Source organism: Agelaius tricolor, unplaced genomic scaffold, assembly GCF_023055355.1.
Source record: "Agelaius tricolor isolate 1412-34295 unplaced genomic scaffold, bAgeTri1.0.p SCAF_11, whole genome shotgun sequence".
NCBI lineage: Eukaryota > Metazoa > Chordata > Aves > Passeriformes > Icteridae > Agelaius > Agelaius tricolor.
This window is the reverse complement of record NW_027269271.1, coordinates 2,104,620-2,124,086: the sequence shown is the minus strand read 5'-3', so window position 1 is coordinate 2,124,086 and position 19,467 is coordinate 2,104,620. Positions and strand designations below refer to the sequence as shown.

Genomic DNA, 19,467 nt, shown 5'->3' with positions numbered 1-19,467 from the left:
GTCTGAGACCTCTTGTCTGCAGCAGATAAAGAGAGCCCCAGAAAAAATAACAAAACACCCAAGCCTACAAGCAATATGCTTGTAAAAACTCCAGCCTAAAAAAAGACTTGTTTCTTTTTGTTGGCTGTACTCCCTTGTGCATCATTGCCATGGGGCTCTTTTTGGTTTTTCCCAGGGAATTCTGCTGACCACTGATTGTATTCTTATTTCCCTGTAATATACTGGAAGAGGAAGGCAAAATTTTCAGGAAAAAAGAAAGCCTGAAAATCATTCTCAAAACCCCACAATAGAGGTTTAAACCTCGCTATTAAAAGTCAAAGGCACTTAAAAACTTCAGGGGGACTGGAATTCCTATGAACTAAACCTCCTCTTGGATGCTAAACTACATCTATATTTCAGGGAAAATACCTGTTATACATTTTCTTAGGTTGAACTGGAGATAATCAAGCTAAAAATACCATTGCTGATTCTGTGTTACTTATTTATTCTCTTCTCAAAGTTTTTTTACATTTATGCTTTTTTTAGTCTTTTGCCAGTTGATTTGGGAATGTAAGATCCTCACATCTTGAGCTGGATGAAGTTGTTGTTCTCGTCTTATATTACATGAGCACAGATATAGTTCCTTAAAATTAATACAATTCCTCTCTGCCAGAAAAACAGGAGACTCTAAAGACAAGTTTTTAGAAATGCTGAACATTTCTTGTTCCTATACACTCCAGAATTTCATTTGCACAAGTGAAGGCCCAACTTTTTATAGGGAACACTCCAGATCACCTCTTTTCCCTTTCAAACAGAGGTGCATTGACAATTATGTAGACACAGCTAATTTTCCAGATGGAAGGTTCACTTAAGAGGCCATTATGAGACATAAAGGGTAAGAAAGGACTTTATAAACATTTTAGGAATAAAACAAATAAAATCCAGCCAGGTCTGCCATTTAAAGGACAGCAATTGACAGAGGACATGTCAAATGTCATTTCTTTCTATATAAAGTTAATATTCACTGTAGGAAAAGAGAACAGGTCAGATTATGGAGTGAAGAATATTTAGGTTGGTTACAACCAATCAAGCTACAGTTAAAAGATCCAAACCCTCAGTAATTAACTTTGAGATATGAGCAAAAAGATGTAAAAAAATGAACAAAAAGCAAATATTGCCTCTCTGTATCTCAGAAAAGGAGATCAAGGTAATTAGAAGGCAGGCCTTCGATGTGAGCACCTAGAAAAGACACCAGAACATTGAAAAATGTTCAAGAAAACCATTGAAAAATCAGCAGAAGGCTGCTAGGCTGTCAAGAACAGCTGACATTGATGTGATTGATCTGTTCCTGGTAGATCAACCTGCCTTGTGCCTCAAGGCTGTGTCAGTAATAAAGAAACAATAGCGCACGGCGGTTTGTAATAATTAAGATTTTTAATATCGTCCCATGAGACATTCTTATGAGGAAACAAGTGAAACAATGCTTAGCTGAAATCATCAGAAAATGAGCACACAAGGGATGGAATCAGAACTCAAAGGGCAGATTTTCAAAGAGCCCTGTCTGTCCAAGAGATCTGTTTTATTGCTACCCCATTGTAAAACAGGGTGCTGGAGGAAAGAAATCTTTACAATCTTCTAAAACCCAAAAGGTGTTTTAGAGAATTTAGGAGGCACGTGATCAACAAGGTTTCACATCCATTTGGTGCATATCAAGCAGTGCTAGATTGATTTGTAGGGACAAAGTTCTAATTGAATTTTTTTCAAAGAGGCCATAAATTGCTGAAACAAGGGTTTTGTTGAGTCTGCCTTTCTGTTGGAAATTTGTAAATTTTGGTTTGAAAACCATTTTTTCAGTATCTCAAGAAAATTTAATGCAGTGAAAAATTATTTTACTTTATCTAAAGCTCTGTTGGACTTGAAGAAATCACAAATTCAAGACAAATAGAGAATGTGGTGGGATCCCAGGTAAACAGAGTATATAGATGTATATTTGTACATGCAGAAAAAGACAGAGATTAATTTCCCATGTGTTTTTTAAAGACTGGTTCTTTTTCTACAAGATTGCACTTGCATTTACATATCAACAGACAAAAATAGACCATTAAGTGTCTCTGAGTAATCCAGTTCCATCTCTCTCCTAGAAGATATTTTCATCATTCCTAAATTAAAGCACTTGATAGGTATTTATTTCAAAGTGCTTTGTATAATGGACATTTATCCCATGGCAAAGAGTCATAGAACCACTTGAAATTTTGAAATAGTGGAAAAACCTCCAGCTTCACCCACAGTAATACTTGGAGAGGCAAAGTAAGAGATTGAGCTGGCCTGGAGGGGGGAAAAGGAGTTCTAGTGCCAGTGGTGAAGATGTTTCCTGTTTGGAGAGGAGCTTGCAACACTTAATTCTTTTGAAATTAAGAGACAAAGGGTTTAAATCACAAGTTTTCCCTGAGGTCCAGATGGGAAGAAAAGATAATTTCTGAAAACATACTCATCCCTCAGCTTCTGTGTCTGATTAAATATGAATAAGGTAGGCAATGCAACTGCTACAAAGGCACTGGAATTTCTCAAGGCTGCCTGAGGCAGTCTCCACTCTGTCTGGAGTGGAACCCCAGGAGTCAGAAAATCTTATCTCCACTTCTCATTTCAGGAATTCTGAAGTGACTCATAGTGCTCAATTTCCTCCAAACAGGCAAAAATACACACTGAAGAATCTAACCTGAGGCTGGGGGGTCACTTGCACTGGCCAGGTGTGATTCAGAGCATTGAAACATCAAACAGGCAAGGAGCAGAGGAAACAGCAACTCACACCTCGAGTGAAGATAAAAGCAGGACTGGCCTTAACACCACACATTGGCTGCCTGCAAGTGGAACTGATCTTTCATGCAGAACTTGATTCTTTCTCATTCCACTGCTGGAAATTCTTGTGGCAGGGAAGCTCTTGGAGCCTTGTCATCCTTCATGTACACATAGAAAGAATAAGTATATAATGCATGCATTGACTGTTCCTTTACTGTCCAGCTCTGTTGCACAGCCCCATGGTCTCAGCAGGGACATGTCCCACAGGTGACACTGACAGGAGGTGCTGGCTCTGAGGAACAGAACAGGTTCAGCTTTTGGCAAGTGAGAGGAGTGAGAACAAGTTTTGGGATTAGGGGATTAAGTAGGTGGTTGAGACTGTAAAAGTGGGCATCATGAGGTACAGTTTTTGTTTTGCAGATTCTTTGCAGAGCTACTGCCTATCTCTGTGCCATTAAATATTGTATTGACTTATCAGAGAGCATGTGAGTTTATCAGCAGCACTGGATGGCTGACATGACCCACCAGTCTTCATTTGCTGTATCAGGAGGAAGAGGCTGCAAAAAAAGGAAGAAGATGCAGCAGCTTCACTTCCTTATTAATGCATTTCACCATGGGTTTATGGATTCCAAGCTTCAGGTCTGTTCTCTTCAGTGCTCAAGTTCAACTTCATTTTTATACATCAATGGACACAATATTTAACAAGTTTGAGTCCTTAACTACTGCAGTATTCAAGAGCAATCATTAAATCATTAAACACAGCACTCATTATAACAAATATAACAGTCATGAAAGGTCCATCACCAAAACTACTGGAATTCTGTGGAATGAGAACTTGCCATGAGGTATCTGAAATCTTCAAGGCAGAAGACCAAAGCACAAGGAACAACTGCACAGCACTGAGAAGTAAAACCTGACCCAAGAACAGCCATCAAAGTGTATCATTCATACCACTTTTGAATTTTCTCAGTTAATAGGCCATGAGAGAACAGATGTTGAATCCTGTTCTTATATTCAAGAAGAGTCCTTGAATTAAGGACTCTTTCAGGAACTTTTTTTGCCACAACCATACCACCTATGAATTATTCAGAGAAAGAAATTTATTTCCATCAGCAGAATAATTAATTACTTTTTAGGACAGGCATTTTTAACACAGAATCATTAGTAAAATCTACTTTAATTGCTGCATAGAATGTTGCTGCAAGAACAAAGAACTCACTAACTTAGAAAGCAATGATTTTAAATTACTTAATTTTATCACTTCCCACAAGAAAACCCCAAACAAACTGGCGCCACAAAGCCTTTTAAAGTTCCAGTTAACAGCTACCAAAAAAATTAGGACTTCCCTTACTTCCAGGGCTTGAAAACAATACTTTAACTTTTCCCACAAAGATTTTGCACTTCCAACACTTTTAGATTTCTTGACTCATCAGGAAGAATGATCTGTCACCTATCCTGAAATTGTTGCACTTTTGTATTTGAGCCTAAGAAGAGATGCACAAAGTGGATTTTCTTAAGTGCTGAGTATGCACCCCACCCAACAGACCCTGTGAATAAGCTTTAAATGTTAATAAAGGGTTGTCAAGCACTGGAACAGCCTACCCAGGGAACTGGAGGAGATATTTGGGTGCTTAGGGACGTGGTTTAGTGGTCAATTTGGCAGTGTCAGGTTTCTGTTTGGATTCTGATCTTACCAGGCTTTTCCAAACAAATGATTGATTCTGTGATACTGTATTTATCCTTCCTGGTGCATACTAGTTGTGGTTTTTCCTCTCAATTATCAACAGGCATTTACCCATCATTTGCAGTCACTGCAATGATGGCAATCAACAGCAGAGTCTGGTTATTTGGCCCACAGAAATAATATCACTTTCACAACAGATATTGTATCAGTGGGAAGAGCAGGAATTGCCATTTAGCAGCTATAAAATAATACTGGGCTGGAATACAACATTCTTACTTCAGGCACTTAATCTAAATCCCCACAATGGGGGTACACAAATACAGTGGGGAAGCTACCCTAGTCTCAAAATAAAATGAAAGATCCAGATTTATGCCCACCTGAAGAGAAGGAAATTAGGAGTGCAGATGCTCTATATCCTCTAGAGTCAAAGACAGACAAAGGTTTATCTAAAGGTTAAGTCAAAGGACATAACTTCAATTTATATCCAGAATTATGCTAGTAAAACTTCATACCATTACACTCCCCATCCATCATCTTCATTCTGATTTTTTCTTAGGAGCTGCAATCCCAATACCATGACAAAGGAAGGGCATGGTTTCCCTGCTGAATGCCTCCAGCCCTAAATCTACCAATCAAAAACCCCTCATATCTCCAAGAATGAAAATGTGTGAGCTCATCTTGAAGGAAGGCAGCTGAAAGGCCCATCCTGATATTCAGGATGTCACATATCCCACATAAATGAACTGTGATCAATTAAACAGCTCATTCACACTGTTTGTCTCTGCAGAGCACAAAGGAACAGCTGGGCCTCAGGAACCATCACCTGCTCACTGCTTCCATCGTGCTCCCAACATATGGAGAGCAGGGAAGGACAACCAAAGGACAGCAGAGCCCTGCAAACAAACCTAGAGAGCTGCTCATTGAACAAGGGGATTCTGGGCATGCCCTGATCTCTCACTTCAAACATTAACAACCCTGTGACTGGTGATATTTATGGTCACTGAGAAGGAGAGCCAGGAGAATGACACCTCCTGGTAGGAAAGTCCAGTTTTTCAAGGAATAGATACATGGCATGAGGCCCCTTCTGAAGAAATACCTCTCCAGAAGCCTATTAGAAATTTGGGATTAAGCCTGGGGAAGAGGAAGGCAAGGAAGGCTCAGAAAAGTAAAGAAGGTGCTCAGAAGTGTTCTGTATATAGACAGATACAGCTGGTACAAAAAACCCCAAATGGATAAAAAAACCTTTTGTGAGTAAATGTAGACCAGAAATTAGAGGGGGCTTTTAGCCAGCAGAGCAATGGGGTTATAAAACTGCCTTCTATGAGGAGCAGGACAAAACTTGGTTTTCCCCAGATCTTGTTCAGTTTCTCAAAGGGATCATTATTTATGAAAGCAAGATATGAGGGGTCCATAAAAAGCCCTTCACAGATGTCAAAGATGTTAATCCCAAGAGAGATAATGTTATTAACCTGCATTTGTTCTGGCCTCTTTGCTAATCTGAGGAGCTGCTAATCAACAGCTGTAGAAGAAGAATCTTTATTAAATCCTATTAAATTGAATGGGCCAAGCAGCAAAGAAGACCTGTGATCTTTGATGTTCATGGCAGAATTTACAACAGTGCATTTCCTTTGCACAAGTGTATAATGCATTCTTCTGATCAATCCCAGGGTTACTCATGCTCTGGAATAAAAAATAAATTTGCAAGTACAGCTAAACATTAGCCTTCATTTTACTTTCTCTGTTGTGTGAGGGTTACATGGGATGGAAAGCACCTACTTCAAAAGCCTTTCCTTAATATTTTCCTGTAATACAAGCATGGGCTAAATGTATCCTTATATCTTGTGCTCTCTGTCAGAGAGCTCAATAAAAGGAGAAATTTATACACCTGGAGTTCAAAGTGATTGCTTCCCTTTTCCTGATTTTAGTAGCCTGGATAGATCCAATGGCTTGAGAGAACCTCATGTTGAGTTTCACTGCAGCACAGTGTGTCGTTAAGAGCTTTGCAATGTAATAATATAACTTTTCTAGTCACCTGCCATTTAGAGTTTAAATTGCTAAAGAAATGAAGATGTTTTGGCATTAGGATACTCCTGGCTCACAGGATCAGATGATAGGAAGGACATAAACAGAACAATTTCAGTCATTTGGGTGCAATCCAAATCCTACAATGCAAAACAAGGCCCAAACAATGTTGTTTAGGACTCCTCTGCAAAGAGACAAGATGTCTCTTGACCAAATAAATAAAAAACCCCTCAATTTTTTCAGAAATTAGTGCCAAGCCCAGGACAAAAGGAAAGTCCCTGTGTGCAGTTTTGCTGGAGACAGGCTGTGTCTGGCTGAAGACCCCTGTCACCCCGTGCCATCCTCTCCGCACCCCTGAGGCCCACAAAGTGACGCACCAACAATTCCCACCAGCAGCGGGGAATTTTTGTCTAAAAATGGCCTAAAAGCCAAGAGGAAGCTCCTATACCTGGGCATGGCATAGGAAACTGCTCTTGGATAAGATGGGTGCTCAGGAAAAGCATTCAAGAGAAGTGGACAAAGCTCTGATTTATTAATTATTATTACTAAAGTTATCTGCTCAAACTCATGGAGGGTGAAGCCTGATGCCTCTCCTCCTTGTTGAGAGCAAATTCCTTTCAAGTTTAGCTTCTGAGGTATGCCACAAATATTTCCTTTGCCATCCTCACCACTATTGTTTGTTGCTAGTTCCTTTCGTGCATCATAACTGAAATGGGGCAATAAAGGTTTTCAGAGCCACGCAACAGATTTCTGTGCTTGAGGAAATGAAGGAAACCATTCCAGTGAGAAAGAAAAAACTGAGTTGGTGCAAACAAACAACTTCCATAACGTTGTGTTAGTACAGGATAAATCAGAACATGAGATATTAGGGTAGATTGGTAAACAAAGTAACCAACCACAGCCAAACCAGACCTTCCTAGATTACTGGAAACAAACTTAAAACACTAATCCTGCCTTTAGTGCCAGAAAAAGCAAGCTTAAACAACCACCCCAACTCCACAAGACTCTCTAAGCTTCGTTATCTTAACTAGGCACAGATTTTATCACTTTCTCTGCCTGTCTTGAAAACCCAGAACAGCTGAGGCAGGAGCTTGGAATTTCTGCTTAAAGCTTAAACAACCACCCCAACTCCACAAGACTCTAAGCTTTGTTATCCTAACTAGGCACAGATTTTATCACTTTCTCTGCCTGTCTTGAAAATCCAGAACAGCTGAGGCAGGAGCTTGGTTTCTGCTTAAAGCCCTTCACACCTCTTCACTCCTAAAATTTAGTTAGTAAGGGTTCAAAGCTCTAGGGCTCTGGGTGGGGTTTTTTTCCCCTCCCAGATTTGCTGTTGCTCTGTGTACAAACAAGGTAACTAACAACAGTTTCTGAAATAACAAAATGCTTGAATTTTTTAAATTAACGTTTATTGCAGTGAATAAAGTAGTTCAGGAAGCAGCTATAATTGTCAAGTAACCAATAATAGTCTAACTAACTACCATCTAATAATAAAATAGTCTAACTAGCCACCAATTTACGTTTACCTTTGTAGTATCTCTCAATACTATATTTAGATGATATGCACTCCTCTGTTTTAGTGATGTTTTTCATTATATCTTAAATTATATAGCATTTTGTGTATTTAGAGAAAGTATTCGAGCACTAATTTTAGATTTTAAAGCTATTGTTGATGGAGAAATAATTTCAACAATAACTTAAATATTTTTATGCATGAAATGAATAAAATAGTTTAGTTAGAAGTGATCTACAATATAACAAAATGTAGTTATGTGGAAGTGCCTGATGTTCTGAAGTTTTAAAAGAATTCTAGTCTTTAAAATCTGAAATTTGTCTGATTTTGGAGTAACCACTTTGTGAAAAGTGCCTATTTTATGATTGGTTTTTTGCAAATATTAAAATGAATATTATATGTGTTGTGTTAGAAAGTTATGCTGTATTAATTCTCCTAAGTAGCGTGTTAAATATAGTTTTAGGTTATAACAAAATGCTGAAATGGAAACTGTGCTATGTAGGATAATTTTTCTTTCTAAAGAAAGGACTAACACTGAGATAGCAGCCACAGGACACCTGAATCTTTCAGAGAAACAGAATTTATTGCTCCATTATCAGAAGAAATGAACTTCCTCCCGCCTTGCTTGGGCAGGATGATGCGTTCAGGATCCAGAGGAAGAAGCTGACACTGCCCAGACAGAATCCTGGATTTGAATGGAATTTATGCATCATGGATGAGGTGTATGAATATGCAACAGGTTATTGCTTTTAAGGGTTAATCCTCTGTTAAAGTGGGTCCTTTTTCAGGCTTGTGCTGCCCAGAAAAAGGTACCCAGACATCTGTAATGCTTTGTTTCTTTTGCCTCATATTGTCCTAATTCAATTTGTCCAAATTATTATTACTTTAACTGTATTACTATTTTTATAACCATTTTATTACTATTAAACTTTTACATTTTTAAAAACAAGCCATTGGCGTTTTTCACGAGTCTATGCAAAATATTTCATTTCTCTGCTTTTGGTGCCTTGATGCTCAAGGAGGAGCATCAGGTAAAAGCAGAGTTTTATTGCCATGAGGGCTTCTGGCAGGAGGAGACCCTGGGGCTCAGATGGCCTCAGTCCCAGGTCAGAAGTTAAAATATTAATTATATTGGTTTAATGCTTTTCTTGATTTGGGGATTTGTTGTCAGACCGTAGCAGAACCACCTTAGTGTTTTATTGAAACCAGAGAAATGGTCTTTTACTTCTTTTTAAGCAGATGCTGTGCTGCTATTTTTAAGGTTGGATGTGGTGTGAAAAATGCCAATGGCTTGTTTTTAAAAGTTTAATAGTAATAAAATGGTTACAAAAATAGTAATACAATTCAAGTAATAATAATTTGGACAACTTGATTTGGGACAATATGAGACAATAGAGTCAAAGAGTTAGAGACAGTCTGGGTACCTTTTTCTGGGCAGCACAAGCCCGAAATGGACCCACGGTTAACAGAGGATTAGCCCTTAAAAACAATAACTTGTTGCATATTCACACACCTCAGACATGATGCATAAATTCCATTCAAACACAGGATTCAGTCTGGTCATCGTCATCTTCTTCCTCTGAATCCTAACTGCGCCTTCGAGGCAGGAAGAAGTTCATTTCTTCTGATAATGGAGCAATAAATTCTTTTTCTCTAAGATTCAGGTGTCCTGTGGCTGCTATCTCAGTGTTAGTCCTTTCTTTTAAAAAAGTATCCTACATAGCATAGTTTCTATTTTAACATTTTGTTATAACGTAAAACTATATTTAACACACTAATTAAGAGAATTAATACAGAATTACTTCCTAACACAACACATAATATTCATTTAATAATATTTGTGAAAAGCCAATCATAAAATACGTGCATTTTTCACAAGGAGCATCAGGTAAAAGCAGAGTTTTATTGCCGTGAGGGCTTCTGTCAGGTGGAGACCCTGAGGCTCAGATGACCTCAGTCTCAGGTCAGAAGTTAAAATATTATTTATTGGTTTAATGCTTTTCTTGACTTGGGGATTTGTTGTCAGACTCTGTAACAGAACAACCTTGGCGTTTCATTGAAACCAGAGAAATAGTCATTTACTTCTTTTTAGGCAGATACTGCGCTGCTATTTTTAAGGCTGTATGTGGCTACACAAAAGCGATCCGCAGAAGCGCAGCTTTGCAATTTGCCATAACGACAGAGCTCGGCACGTTTTTACCGGCGGGTACCTGAAGGAGCCCACGGCCGCTGCCGCCCGTCCCCTCAGGGCGAGCCACCGCCCCCAGCTCGTCCCGCCTCACGGCCGCCATGGCGCCCGCCCCGCCCCGCACCTTCCCGCCCTCACGGCGGCGGCGCCATGGCGGCCGTGCGGGACGTGGAGATCGACCCTGAGGGCACCTTCAAGTACATCCTGGTGCGCCTGCAGCGCCCGGGCGGCGGCGAGCAGCGGGACATCGTCCGCGGCACCAAGGCGGCCGAGTTCCACAGTGCGTGACAGCCCGCGGGGCCGAGCGGGCAGCGGCCGCTGAGGGGCCCGCACCGGCGGCGGGTCTGAGGCGGAGCGGGAGCCCTGCCCTAAACAGCTCAAAAATCCCTTTCCCCCCCTTTTTCTGCGTCCCCCGGGTGATAGGAAAATTGGGTCTATATATCTCTCGTGTGCCGTTTCGGAAGCCAGTTGAAAGGAGCGAGGACGTGTCTGCAAACCGCGGGCCTGAGGGTAGATAAGGGCAAATATTGAGTGGTGAAAGAAGCAATGGAGGGGGAACCATAAATTCTTATGGAATTCCACTCGTTGGCACAGACTTGCTCAAGACTGTGCTAAATCCCTGGATTTGTAGAAAAAGACCAGAGAGATAGGGGAAAAAGAAAAATGGTGGGGGGGTACACATTAGAAATGGGGTTTGTTAGGCGACTGGGGGAGTCTGTATCTTTCAAGGGAAAGAGAGAGGTGGAAAAATGATAATAAAAAGGAGATTGTGTCTTCTAACAATTTGAGAGACCCCACAGGAGATGCCCATGACCTCCCCCTTCATTCAAGTAAAGTTATAGGACTTCTCTGTTTCCATTTTGGACATAAATAAACCTCTGGTGTTTATGGACTAATTTTCCTGACACAATCAGCCTCATTTTGGAGAATGATGTATGCTAACTAAAAAACTATAAAGGGCTTTAACTGCAGCTTTTCTGTGTCTCTGAAGAGAGTTAACTGCTTTTAACTGCAGCTTTTCTGTGTCTCTGAAGAGAAACCTCCCTGCTTCGTAGGTGAAATAAGAAAGTAGCCAAAAATTAGTTCTAGACTATGTAATGCCTAGTTCCTGTTCTAATGTCTCTCGCCATTCTTCTTGTGCAGATCATATATTTGAAAAAGTAAATCCCGAGATGGAAAAGCTGGGATATGAGTGCAAGTGCCTTGGAGGAGGGAAAATTGAACATAATAGCAAAGACAAGAAAATCAGGGTATTTGGACTCTCAACAGTAAGTGCAGCTCTCATTTTCCTTCAAGTGCCTCTGTCTCTGATGCTGTGGGATTTTTTGGTTAATAGCATGGTGGCTTTTGGCAATTTACATCACATTTTAAACATTACATCACATTTTAAACGTTAACTGGCAAACTTGCCTGTCTGACTTGTGAGATAGATTAGAAAAACAATGGTTTTAAGGCAGGAGAGCTGTATTATTAATCTAGCTGCCAAATTAAGTGTTAAGAGGCAGCAGTCAACTCTTGCAGTCTGAGAAACAGAGTTTATTCTCTGCTTCTGGTGCCTTGATGCTCATGGAGGAGCATCAGGTAAAAGCAGAGTTTTATTGCCATGAGGGCTTCTGACAGGTGGAGACCCTGGGGCTCAGTCCCAGGTCAGAAGTTAAAATATTAATTATATTGGTTTAATGCTTCTCTTGACTTGAAGGTTTGGTGTCAGACTCTAAAACAGAACTACCTTGGTGTTTTATTGAAACCAGAGAAATGGGCATTAACTTCCTCCCTAGCTGTTTTGCTATTTTTAAGGCTGGATGAGGTCTTCAAAGTGGTTGCCAAAGCAGGAGTGAGCTGTGGATCTGTTGCTTTCCAACTGACATAACTATATGATCTGTTATTTTTGAAAAGCTTGCATTTTATAATGCATCAACTTTAACCTTTTCAGTTTAAATGCTTGTTTATTTAAGCTGTTCCTCTTTGGGGCTGTCACTGATGAATAAGAGTATGTTTTGTTTATAATACAACCTTGGACTCTTTTTTTTCAGTATTCTAAGTAAACTTTCATGTGAAATATTATGGGAAAAAATAACCTGTAAATCACAGATTTCTATCTGTGTACTGCACTGTTGTTATGTGTAGTTCTGAAATAAGAAATCCAGATAACTCTGGTCATGTAAGACACTAATGGAGAGGCTACTTTGACCATAAGTACCTTAAATTTCAGTGAAACAGTAACACTGTGACCAGTGATTTTTAAATGAGGGCAAAAAACCACATGGGTCATCTGACCTTACCTTGGAGTTGCAATGACTGAAGAGCACAGATACTTAAAATTGTGCTATTATCAGCTAAGGGAGGATGGGAAAGAAATAAAACATGAAGATTGTGATTTCTTTAGTGCCAGAATAGTGCCCAAATGCTCACACTTGTTTGCTTATTCCCTTTGCCATCAGGTGAGCCAAACCAGCTGTTTGTGTGCTCACACTTTAAAGTGGGTCAATGCAATCTCTGTGGTTTAAAGCAACATTCCATAAATACAGTGCCTGATGGGTTGGGAACATTTTAAAGCAAGCTTTCTGCTGGAGAAATTGTGTGGAAAATGCATTTTCTATGTGACTCCATCTCATTTATTTTCTACAACTTCAATTTGGGGAGGGGAGAATTAGAGAGGATAATAGAAAAATAAAACATGATACTACAAGAGTATCTATTTTAAAACTTTTGATTTGCATGTGAACAACTTTGTGCTGATAAGAGCTGAATGGTTCTCATGATTTAATGTCCATGTCCAATTTGTTGTCTCTTGCAGGGCTATGGAAAAGCAGATCACTCAGTCACTGTAGAGATACTGAAGAAAGAGTATACAGATTATGAAATTACATGGTCAGATGACAAGAAATAAACTTGTGAACACAATGAGCAGTTCCAACCTGGTAACTGTGAGCTGTACTTTGATAAATAAAATTGAATGTGTGTTCTATGTGTGTAACCATAAATCTGGAGTAACTAGACTCTGCCATAATTTATAATATGGTTGGTAATCCTCAGAAATATCTTATTTTTTAGATCATTGCTTTGTGCAGAATATGGAGTTCTAATCCTTTTTCCTTTCCTTTTTGATGTGCCCTTTAGTTAAACACTCCCACACCACCTTACCTCTAATTTGTTTTCATCCAGTCCCATTTCACTGATCTGTTGTAGGACACCTAAGGATTTACCATCAACTTCAAACACCACTGGGCCAAGCCTGGTCTTTTGACCACAGTGTTTTCAATTTGTTTTTCTGTTACTTTTTAGGCTTCTCATCTTTCTTACCCACATTTTAAAAAAGATTGGTGTGGAGGGTGGGGTTGACTCTTACAGTTCTTCAATGATCCAAATCTTTGATTTCCTCAATGATTTTAAAATCTAGTATTCTGCAGAAGTAATGATCAAAATATTTGATTTTCCTGTAAGAACCTTCCCTATAGCAGACTGGTGGCAATGTAAAAATTCTGCCAATGCTTCTTTCATTCTGATTCCCCTGAACTGCTTTGATTTGTGAGAATTTAAAAATGCTTTTTTCTTTTTATTTTCCTAGCAGTAATTATGTTAAACTGCCTCCTCAGTACACCTAGACAGTGTCTGAATTTGCTAACATCACCCTCTTGTTGTGACAGGATGTTGCCTTTTCTTTGTTGTCTAATTACTTGCTACAATTTTGATTCTTTGTTTCATGATACTTTGAATTTAATTCATTTGTGGGTTTATTGACTTGCTGTCTTGAAGGCTTGCTGACTTCCAGAGGTTATTCTGGATGAGGAGATATTCTGGATGAGGAGATATTCTGGATGAGGAGATATTCTGGATGATATAGTCTTCCCTTTTCTGTGGTTCCTACTGCAGTTACCCAGCAGTATCTGGTGGTATAGGGAAGCCTTTCCTTTTCAGCCTGCAAGTGACTCTAGCAGTACAAACCAGGAAATCTGAGACACTTTAGGCCAGTTTCCATTGCCAAAAATCCTGCTGTTACTCCCCTCTAACAATTGTGATCCATCTTAAGTCACCTTTCTGTGCCTTTGTTTCAGTTGTGGAGAGGAATTTTCTGTTCTCATCCTCAAACCTTTCAGTCCAGTCCTCACCAGAAGAGTTCCAGGGTCTCCATCCCAATAATCTCATCAGAGCAGAATCTCCTAAACCTGGTGTTCCAGGTCTCTTGGTTGGCATCAGATTCCCCCCCTTGCAGCCTGGATTTTCCCCTCCAGCACCCTTGCCTGCTTTTACATCTGCTCTTTGTGCTTCTCGTTGAGTTCCTGTGCAATGGTTATCTGGCTGCACTTCAAATACTGTGGTAATGATGACAGGATTGATTTTACTGAACAAGATTTTGATTTCAGTGCCTAATAACCAAGAATAGCACACAAGTCAGTAACCTGCAAATTGGGCACTTCCCAGTTCCATGATCAAGGGCTTTTTTTCCCCTAAGCTTTAGTGAAATAACTGTAGCTGCCAGTATACAGACCTGAGTTTTAAATAGCTTCATTTCCCAAAACTGGCAAATAGTCTTCAAATGGAAGTCATCAGTTAGGGATAACTGTGTTAAAACAAACAAGCCTTTCAATTTAGTTTCCTGAGGTATTTAATGACTGATTTTAATCTTTGCCTCCACAATACTTACAGGAAAGACATAACTTACACTGGACTTATTATTGGAATGACGTGTTCAAAACGTGAGGGGAGGAAAAACAGTGATGATTTGGAATGAGCTGATCAAAACTGAGTTACCAGCTAATCTCTACCTTTTGTTTCTTCATAGAAGAAAGATTTTAATGTGTCATAAAAAAAATACTTAGAGGAACCTCCCCATTCAGTTATTTTTTTAGTGCAACGTCATTTGGGGCAATTTAATTTCCCTGGTCATTAAGTAATACGTACAAGTGTTACAAAGGAATGAAAAGTTTATTTTCTTCTATTCCAGTTTGTGAAGAGGAGCAGGACACTGGTTACTAGGGTGGTGAGGATTTCTCAGGTAGAGCAAGCCTTAGTGCAGATGAGGGAAATTAATATTATTTGAAGATTGAAACATCAACAACCTACAAAACTAAGTGTTGAATTCTGTTTCCTCTCAGCATGTACCTGCTGAATTCTAAGAACAGAACTCATCTCAAATATGGAAATCCCAATGCTAATTGTGCTGATTTCACCTGAGAAAAGCATCTTCCATTTTCTAATCAGATTCTGAAATTGGAAGCTCATTATTCTGTGTGGGGGTTATTTGTTTTGCAGGTGTGCAGTCACTATAACATTGTGGCTCTGCCATTCTTCCCTCATCCTAAAAATTCTGATTCTGTATTTGCACAAAACCAGTTATGTTTGAGCCAAATACTGAGTGAAGGCACAGTAATTAAACCAGAGATAGTGAGTTTGATAGTGGAATATTATCAAGAGGAGATATTATAGAAGATTTTAAGTACCTTCTTCATTTGGTCATCCAAAGTTACATGAGATTCTTGTTCCTAACCATATCCTTTGTCATAGAGGTCAACATTTCTTATTACTTCAGGTATGGTTCTCTGGAACTGCACTAGACTAGCAGGTGTAGAACAAACTATTCGGTGCAAGCCATGATTTATCTAAGAATTGAGTTTGAAAAATGACAAATGGTAATCCATTTGTTTCCAGCTTCTCTGTTTTGACAGGAAAAAAAAAAGAGCTGTTAACAGTACCTTCTTGATTTGCCAAAGCTAAAACTTTCTTTGTTCCTCAGTCTGAGGTCAGCAGTTATCATCATTAAGTTTCAGAGTTGGTTCAGAAAAATTCCAAAGCACCATAGCAGTCATGGCAAAACTTACTTTTTCCCTCCCTCTTCTATCCTATGAGAGGCTAAATTCAGTAGTTTCCAAAACATCTCTTTAAAATAGCCTGAAACAGTAGTGAAGGCTCTTCTGTGAAGTACAGGAAATCCTTTACAACTCTGTCTTAATAGCAGCAGGTTCAAAATAGGAAACTTAGGATTGACTTTGGACACCTTCAGTGATGGAAACTTGATGGCATAATTAAAGTGATGTAGATCACTGCTGTACTAAGTTTCTTCCCATCCTCTCAGACTATTGCCTTCTGCTCTACCCTGAAGATCCTTGCATCCAGTTTACAGCAGTGGTCACTGTCTCCAAGTTTGTATTTCTGCAAGGGCACCTGATAAAGCAGTGCATGATGACAGCAGCTAAGAGCTTTCTGTCTGCTTTTGGCCAGGGCAAAACATGCAGTGGATTTCCTCTTTTTCTTTGAATTGCCAGTGGCAGTGAGTGCTCAAGACGAGGTTGTGTAGTTCTTTGGGGGTTTGTCTGCAGTGATTTCTTCAGCAACAGCACTGTCTTGTATTTCAGGTTTTTCTGAGTGCTTTCTGTCCTGCCAAACTGCTGTGAAAAGACTGAAGAGGTGTGGATGTTCAGCAAGTTTACCCCCAGCAAGTTTAGAGAAAGGGGCAATTCATTTCTGGAAAAAACTTATTAAAGCAGTACAGCAATCTATTAAACTCCTGTAGTAGAACAGTTTATCTCCTTTCCCAATTATCTCCTAAAGCTCAGTTCTATCATCCTCCAGTATTTCATTTGTAGGCTTGTTGGTTGGTAGAAGGAACTTACCTTGGGTAGAATATTCTTTCAAGTCAGCTTCTAAACCAGCATGGCTTTTTCTAATTCCTTGCTGTAATTTTCTTAGCCTGTGACAGAATCTGAATGTGGAAATTTACAGAATTTACAGACCACAGGGGTTAATATTGTTACACTCTTTAAAGGGCTTGAGTACGTTATGTGTGCACTACACATGGAAATATTACATGGATTTCTGAGATCCCCATGAGTGATAAATACAATCACATCTCCCTCTGCTGGCAAAGCAGCAGAGCTCAGAGGAGCGTGGTCCCTGCCTGAATCTGGCTGCAGTCAGGCTGCCCAACCCTTGAGAAAAGCCTCTTGCATTCATTTTGGGTGCTAAATTTACCTCATTCAGCCACAATACATCATGTATGCCATTCCTGTGCCGTACAGTTCTGCAGCTGACAGAGAATGTGAAAGCCTGGCTGGAGACAATGACTTACCTAATCTTTGTGTGTATATTAATTATCATAAACAGATGCTGCTTTAAACAGAACTCTATGCAAAGCCAACACCAGAAAAGTCCCTCACTTCTAGTCAAACACTAGAATTTGTCAAACATTTCCACAACCACCATCCTTAATTTGTTAAACCAGAATAACAGAGGAAAAAGCAAAGAGAGACATGAGGATTTAAAACATTTTCCAGTTATGTTTTGGAAGATAATTAGTTTAATTTTAACAGGAATTTTTAAAGGCAATTTCCATAATGCATCTCTGCAGACCCTGATCAATTGTTTTAACCAAACTGGTTTTAAACACGTTTTTATCTTCAATGAATTTCTCAAAGAGATAGACACCACCACCAACTCCAAAATAATGCACTTTGCTTGCCAAATACACGTGGCCATTTCTATCCAGGAGCTGAGCCAGTGTATCATGCAAAGCACTGTAGTAGTCAGGGTTATAGATGGTCTCAGAGGTGAGAATTATATCATACTTCAGGCAGGGTTTGTTGCTGTTTGACAGGAGCTGGCTGACTTGAGACCAGTCCCCAGAAAAAAATCTGCATCTGCTGAGAACATCAGCTGAGCCCTCTGCTTTCCTGGGCCTCTTGGAAGGAGGCTTGCTGGCTTTTCTGTCCTTCCCCCTGCCCATCCTCCTGCCTTCACTGCTACAGTTGGCCACCACGTTAGGCAAGGTTATTTCATCAATCACTGTGCTGTTGTAGTCCTGAAAATGGACTCTGGCAGCTTCACCCCGTAAAGCAACAATTCCCAACAATCCAGCCCCACAGCCAAGATCCAGTACAGTCTTGTTGGTAAATTCTATCTCAGCCTCAGACAAGTAGTCCATGAGATCAAAGGTGCATTCCCAGATTTTCAGCCCTCCTTCGTAGACTCCTGGGATGAGATCAGAGTGAGAAGAAACACTTTTGGACACAATGCCTTCACTGTCAGCATCACCTGAACATGTCCTTTCCACTACAGACAGCTTTACATGAGACAGGCCCAATACTGTTTCCATGACTTTATTTTCCAATACTTTGTTGAGATCTTGGGGAATGCTGTGCTCCTTGGCAGCTTTCACACAGAGGTTTTTCTTCAAAGCTGCCTCATCCTGGTGCTTAGCCAGCTTCAGGCTGGACTTTGGTGCAAGATCAGCAGTTTCCCTGCTCTTTTCCCTGGATTCCTGCTTGTGTTCTGGAGAGCACAGCAGTAAGAAGTGAGCATCTGCCTCACTGCTCTCATTTTCATCAACAGCAAAATCAAATCGAAAATCCATTTTCAAGAATAACAGTTTTTTAAAAGCTTAATTTCTTAGAGCCAAGCTTTTATCTAGGTATTGTTGCAGGACGGAGTATTTCGCCGGTGCAATATCAGACGTCTTGCCAAGAGCCAGGTGAACTGCTGCTGGAAATAAGAGTTAATAGTTTTATGTCTCATTAATATCAGCACTAGTTGTAGCATCCTGATTTTCATTACCAGGCTCCCCCGGGAAGCCGTGGAGTCTCCCTCTCTAAACATTCCAAATCCACCGGGGCGCGTCGGGGACGCTGCCTTGGCGAGGGGGCTGGACCGGCTGATCTCCAGAGCTTCCTTCCAACCCTAACTATTCTGGAATTTTAAAAACGGCTCTCTAACCACTTATGTTTATTAAAACACAGCGTCACAGCTGACCCCATCTCACATACCAGGCAAGGCAATTAGGACAGCTGCCAGCTCCGCTAAAACTCGCGTTTCAGACTCCGCGTTTCAAGGGGCGCAAACGCAAGGCGCGGAGCGGTGCCGGTGCTGCCGCGCAGGCCGGGCTGGGGGCTCCGGGAGCGTTTCCCACCCCGCTTTCCCCGCGCCGTGCCCGCACCCACCCGCGGCCGCCGCTCGCTCCGGGCCATGCCCCGCCGCTCCCACACGGAGCCGCTTCCGCTTCCTCGGGCGCGGGGCCTTGTGGGAGCGCGGGCGCCGCTCCCGCCGCTGCCCCGCGCTGAGGGGAGCGCGGCCGCCGCCATGTCCCAGGCGGACCCCGAGCTGCTCCTGCGGGAGCTGGACGGCTGGGACTGGGAGCTGTGCCGCCGGGAGCTGCCCGCCGTGCTGCCCCGGCTCCTGATATCCTTGCCAGCAGGGCTCCGGGTGGCTGTGGGAAAGGCACACGAGTGGTGGTGGGGGGGTGTGTGTGTGTGCATCCTTCGGAGTTCCACGGTTCGAGCGAATGTGTGTGAGGGA

The 19,467-nt window shown here is 40.9% G+C and overlaps 3 protein-coding genes across 8 annotated transcripts in view; 2 read left to right on the top strand and 1 right to left on the bottom strand.

The window, feature by feature from the left end:
- Positions 1-10,272: 10,272 nt before the first annotated feature.
- Positions 10,273-13,166, top strand: LOC139594125 (14 kDa phosphohistidine phosphatase-like). Its single transcript, XM_071435801.1, has 3 exons — positions 10,273-10,462; positions 11,326-11,450; positions 12,980-13,166. Exons 1-3 carry the CDS (start codon positions 10,333-10,335, stop codon positions 13,070-13,072), a joined length of 348 nt encoding a protein of 115 aa, XP_071291902.1. The 5' UTR covers positions 10,273-10,332; the 3' UTR covers positions 13,073-13,166.
- Positions 13,167-17,453: 4,287 nt separating this feature from the next.
- On the bottom strand, positions 17,454-19,181 carry METTL18 (methyltransferase 18, RPL3 N3(tau)-histidine). 3 transcript variants are annotated; one of them, XM_071435799.1, is made up of 2 exons: positions 19,113-19,181; positions 17,454-18,654 (listed from the first exon to the last, which is right to left on the bottom strand). In XM_071435799.1, exon 2 carries the CDS (start codon positions 18,527-18,529, stop codon positions 17,483-17,485), a length of 1,047 nt encoding a protein of 348 aa, XP_071291900.1. In that variant the 5' UTR covers positions 18,530-18,654; positions 19,113-19,181; the 3' UTR covers positions 17,454-17,482. The 3 variants fall into 3 exon arrangements, with proteins under 3 accessions (XP_071291900.1, XP_071291901.1, XP_071291899.1); XM_071435800.1 differs by having other exon boundaries at positions 17,454-18,657; positions 18,939-19,141; XM_071435798.1 differs by having other exon boundaries at positions 18,939-19,141.
- Positions 19,167-19,467, top strand: part of FIRRM (FIGNL1 interacting regulator of recombination and mitosis) — a 30,583-nt gene continuing 30,282 nt past the window's right edge. For all 4 annotated transcript variants that reach the window (XM_071435792.1, XM_071435790.1, XM_071435791.1 and 1 more), the window contains exon 1: positions 19,167-19,350. In XM_071435792.1, the coding sequence (XP_071291893.1) occupies positions 19,252-19,350 (99 nt within the window). In that variant the 5' untranslated portion in view covers positions 19,167-19,251. The remainder of the gene's footprint in view (positions 19,351-19,467) is intronic.

Bases quoted from the DNA above. Each gene is read 5' to 3' on its own strand.
- LOC139594125 (XM_071435801.1), top strand. From the start codon at position 10,333: ATGGCGGCCGTGCGGGACGTGGAGATCGACCCTGAGGGCACCTTCAAG. The intron at 10,463-11,325 runs GTGCGTGACAGC...CTTCTTGTGCAG, and splicing joins CAAGGCGGCCGAGTTCCACA to ATCATATATTTGAAAAAGTA. The intron at 11,451-12,979 runs GTAAGTGCAGCT...TGTCTCTTGCAG, and splicing joins GGGTATTTGGACTCTCAACA to GGCTATGGAAAAGCAGATCA.
- METTL18 (XM_071435799.1), bottom strand. From the start codon at position 18,529: ATGGATTTTCGATTTGATTTTGCTGTTGATGAAAATGAGAGCAGTGAG.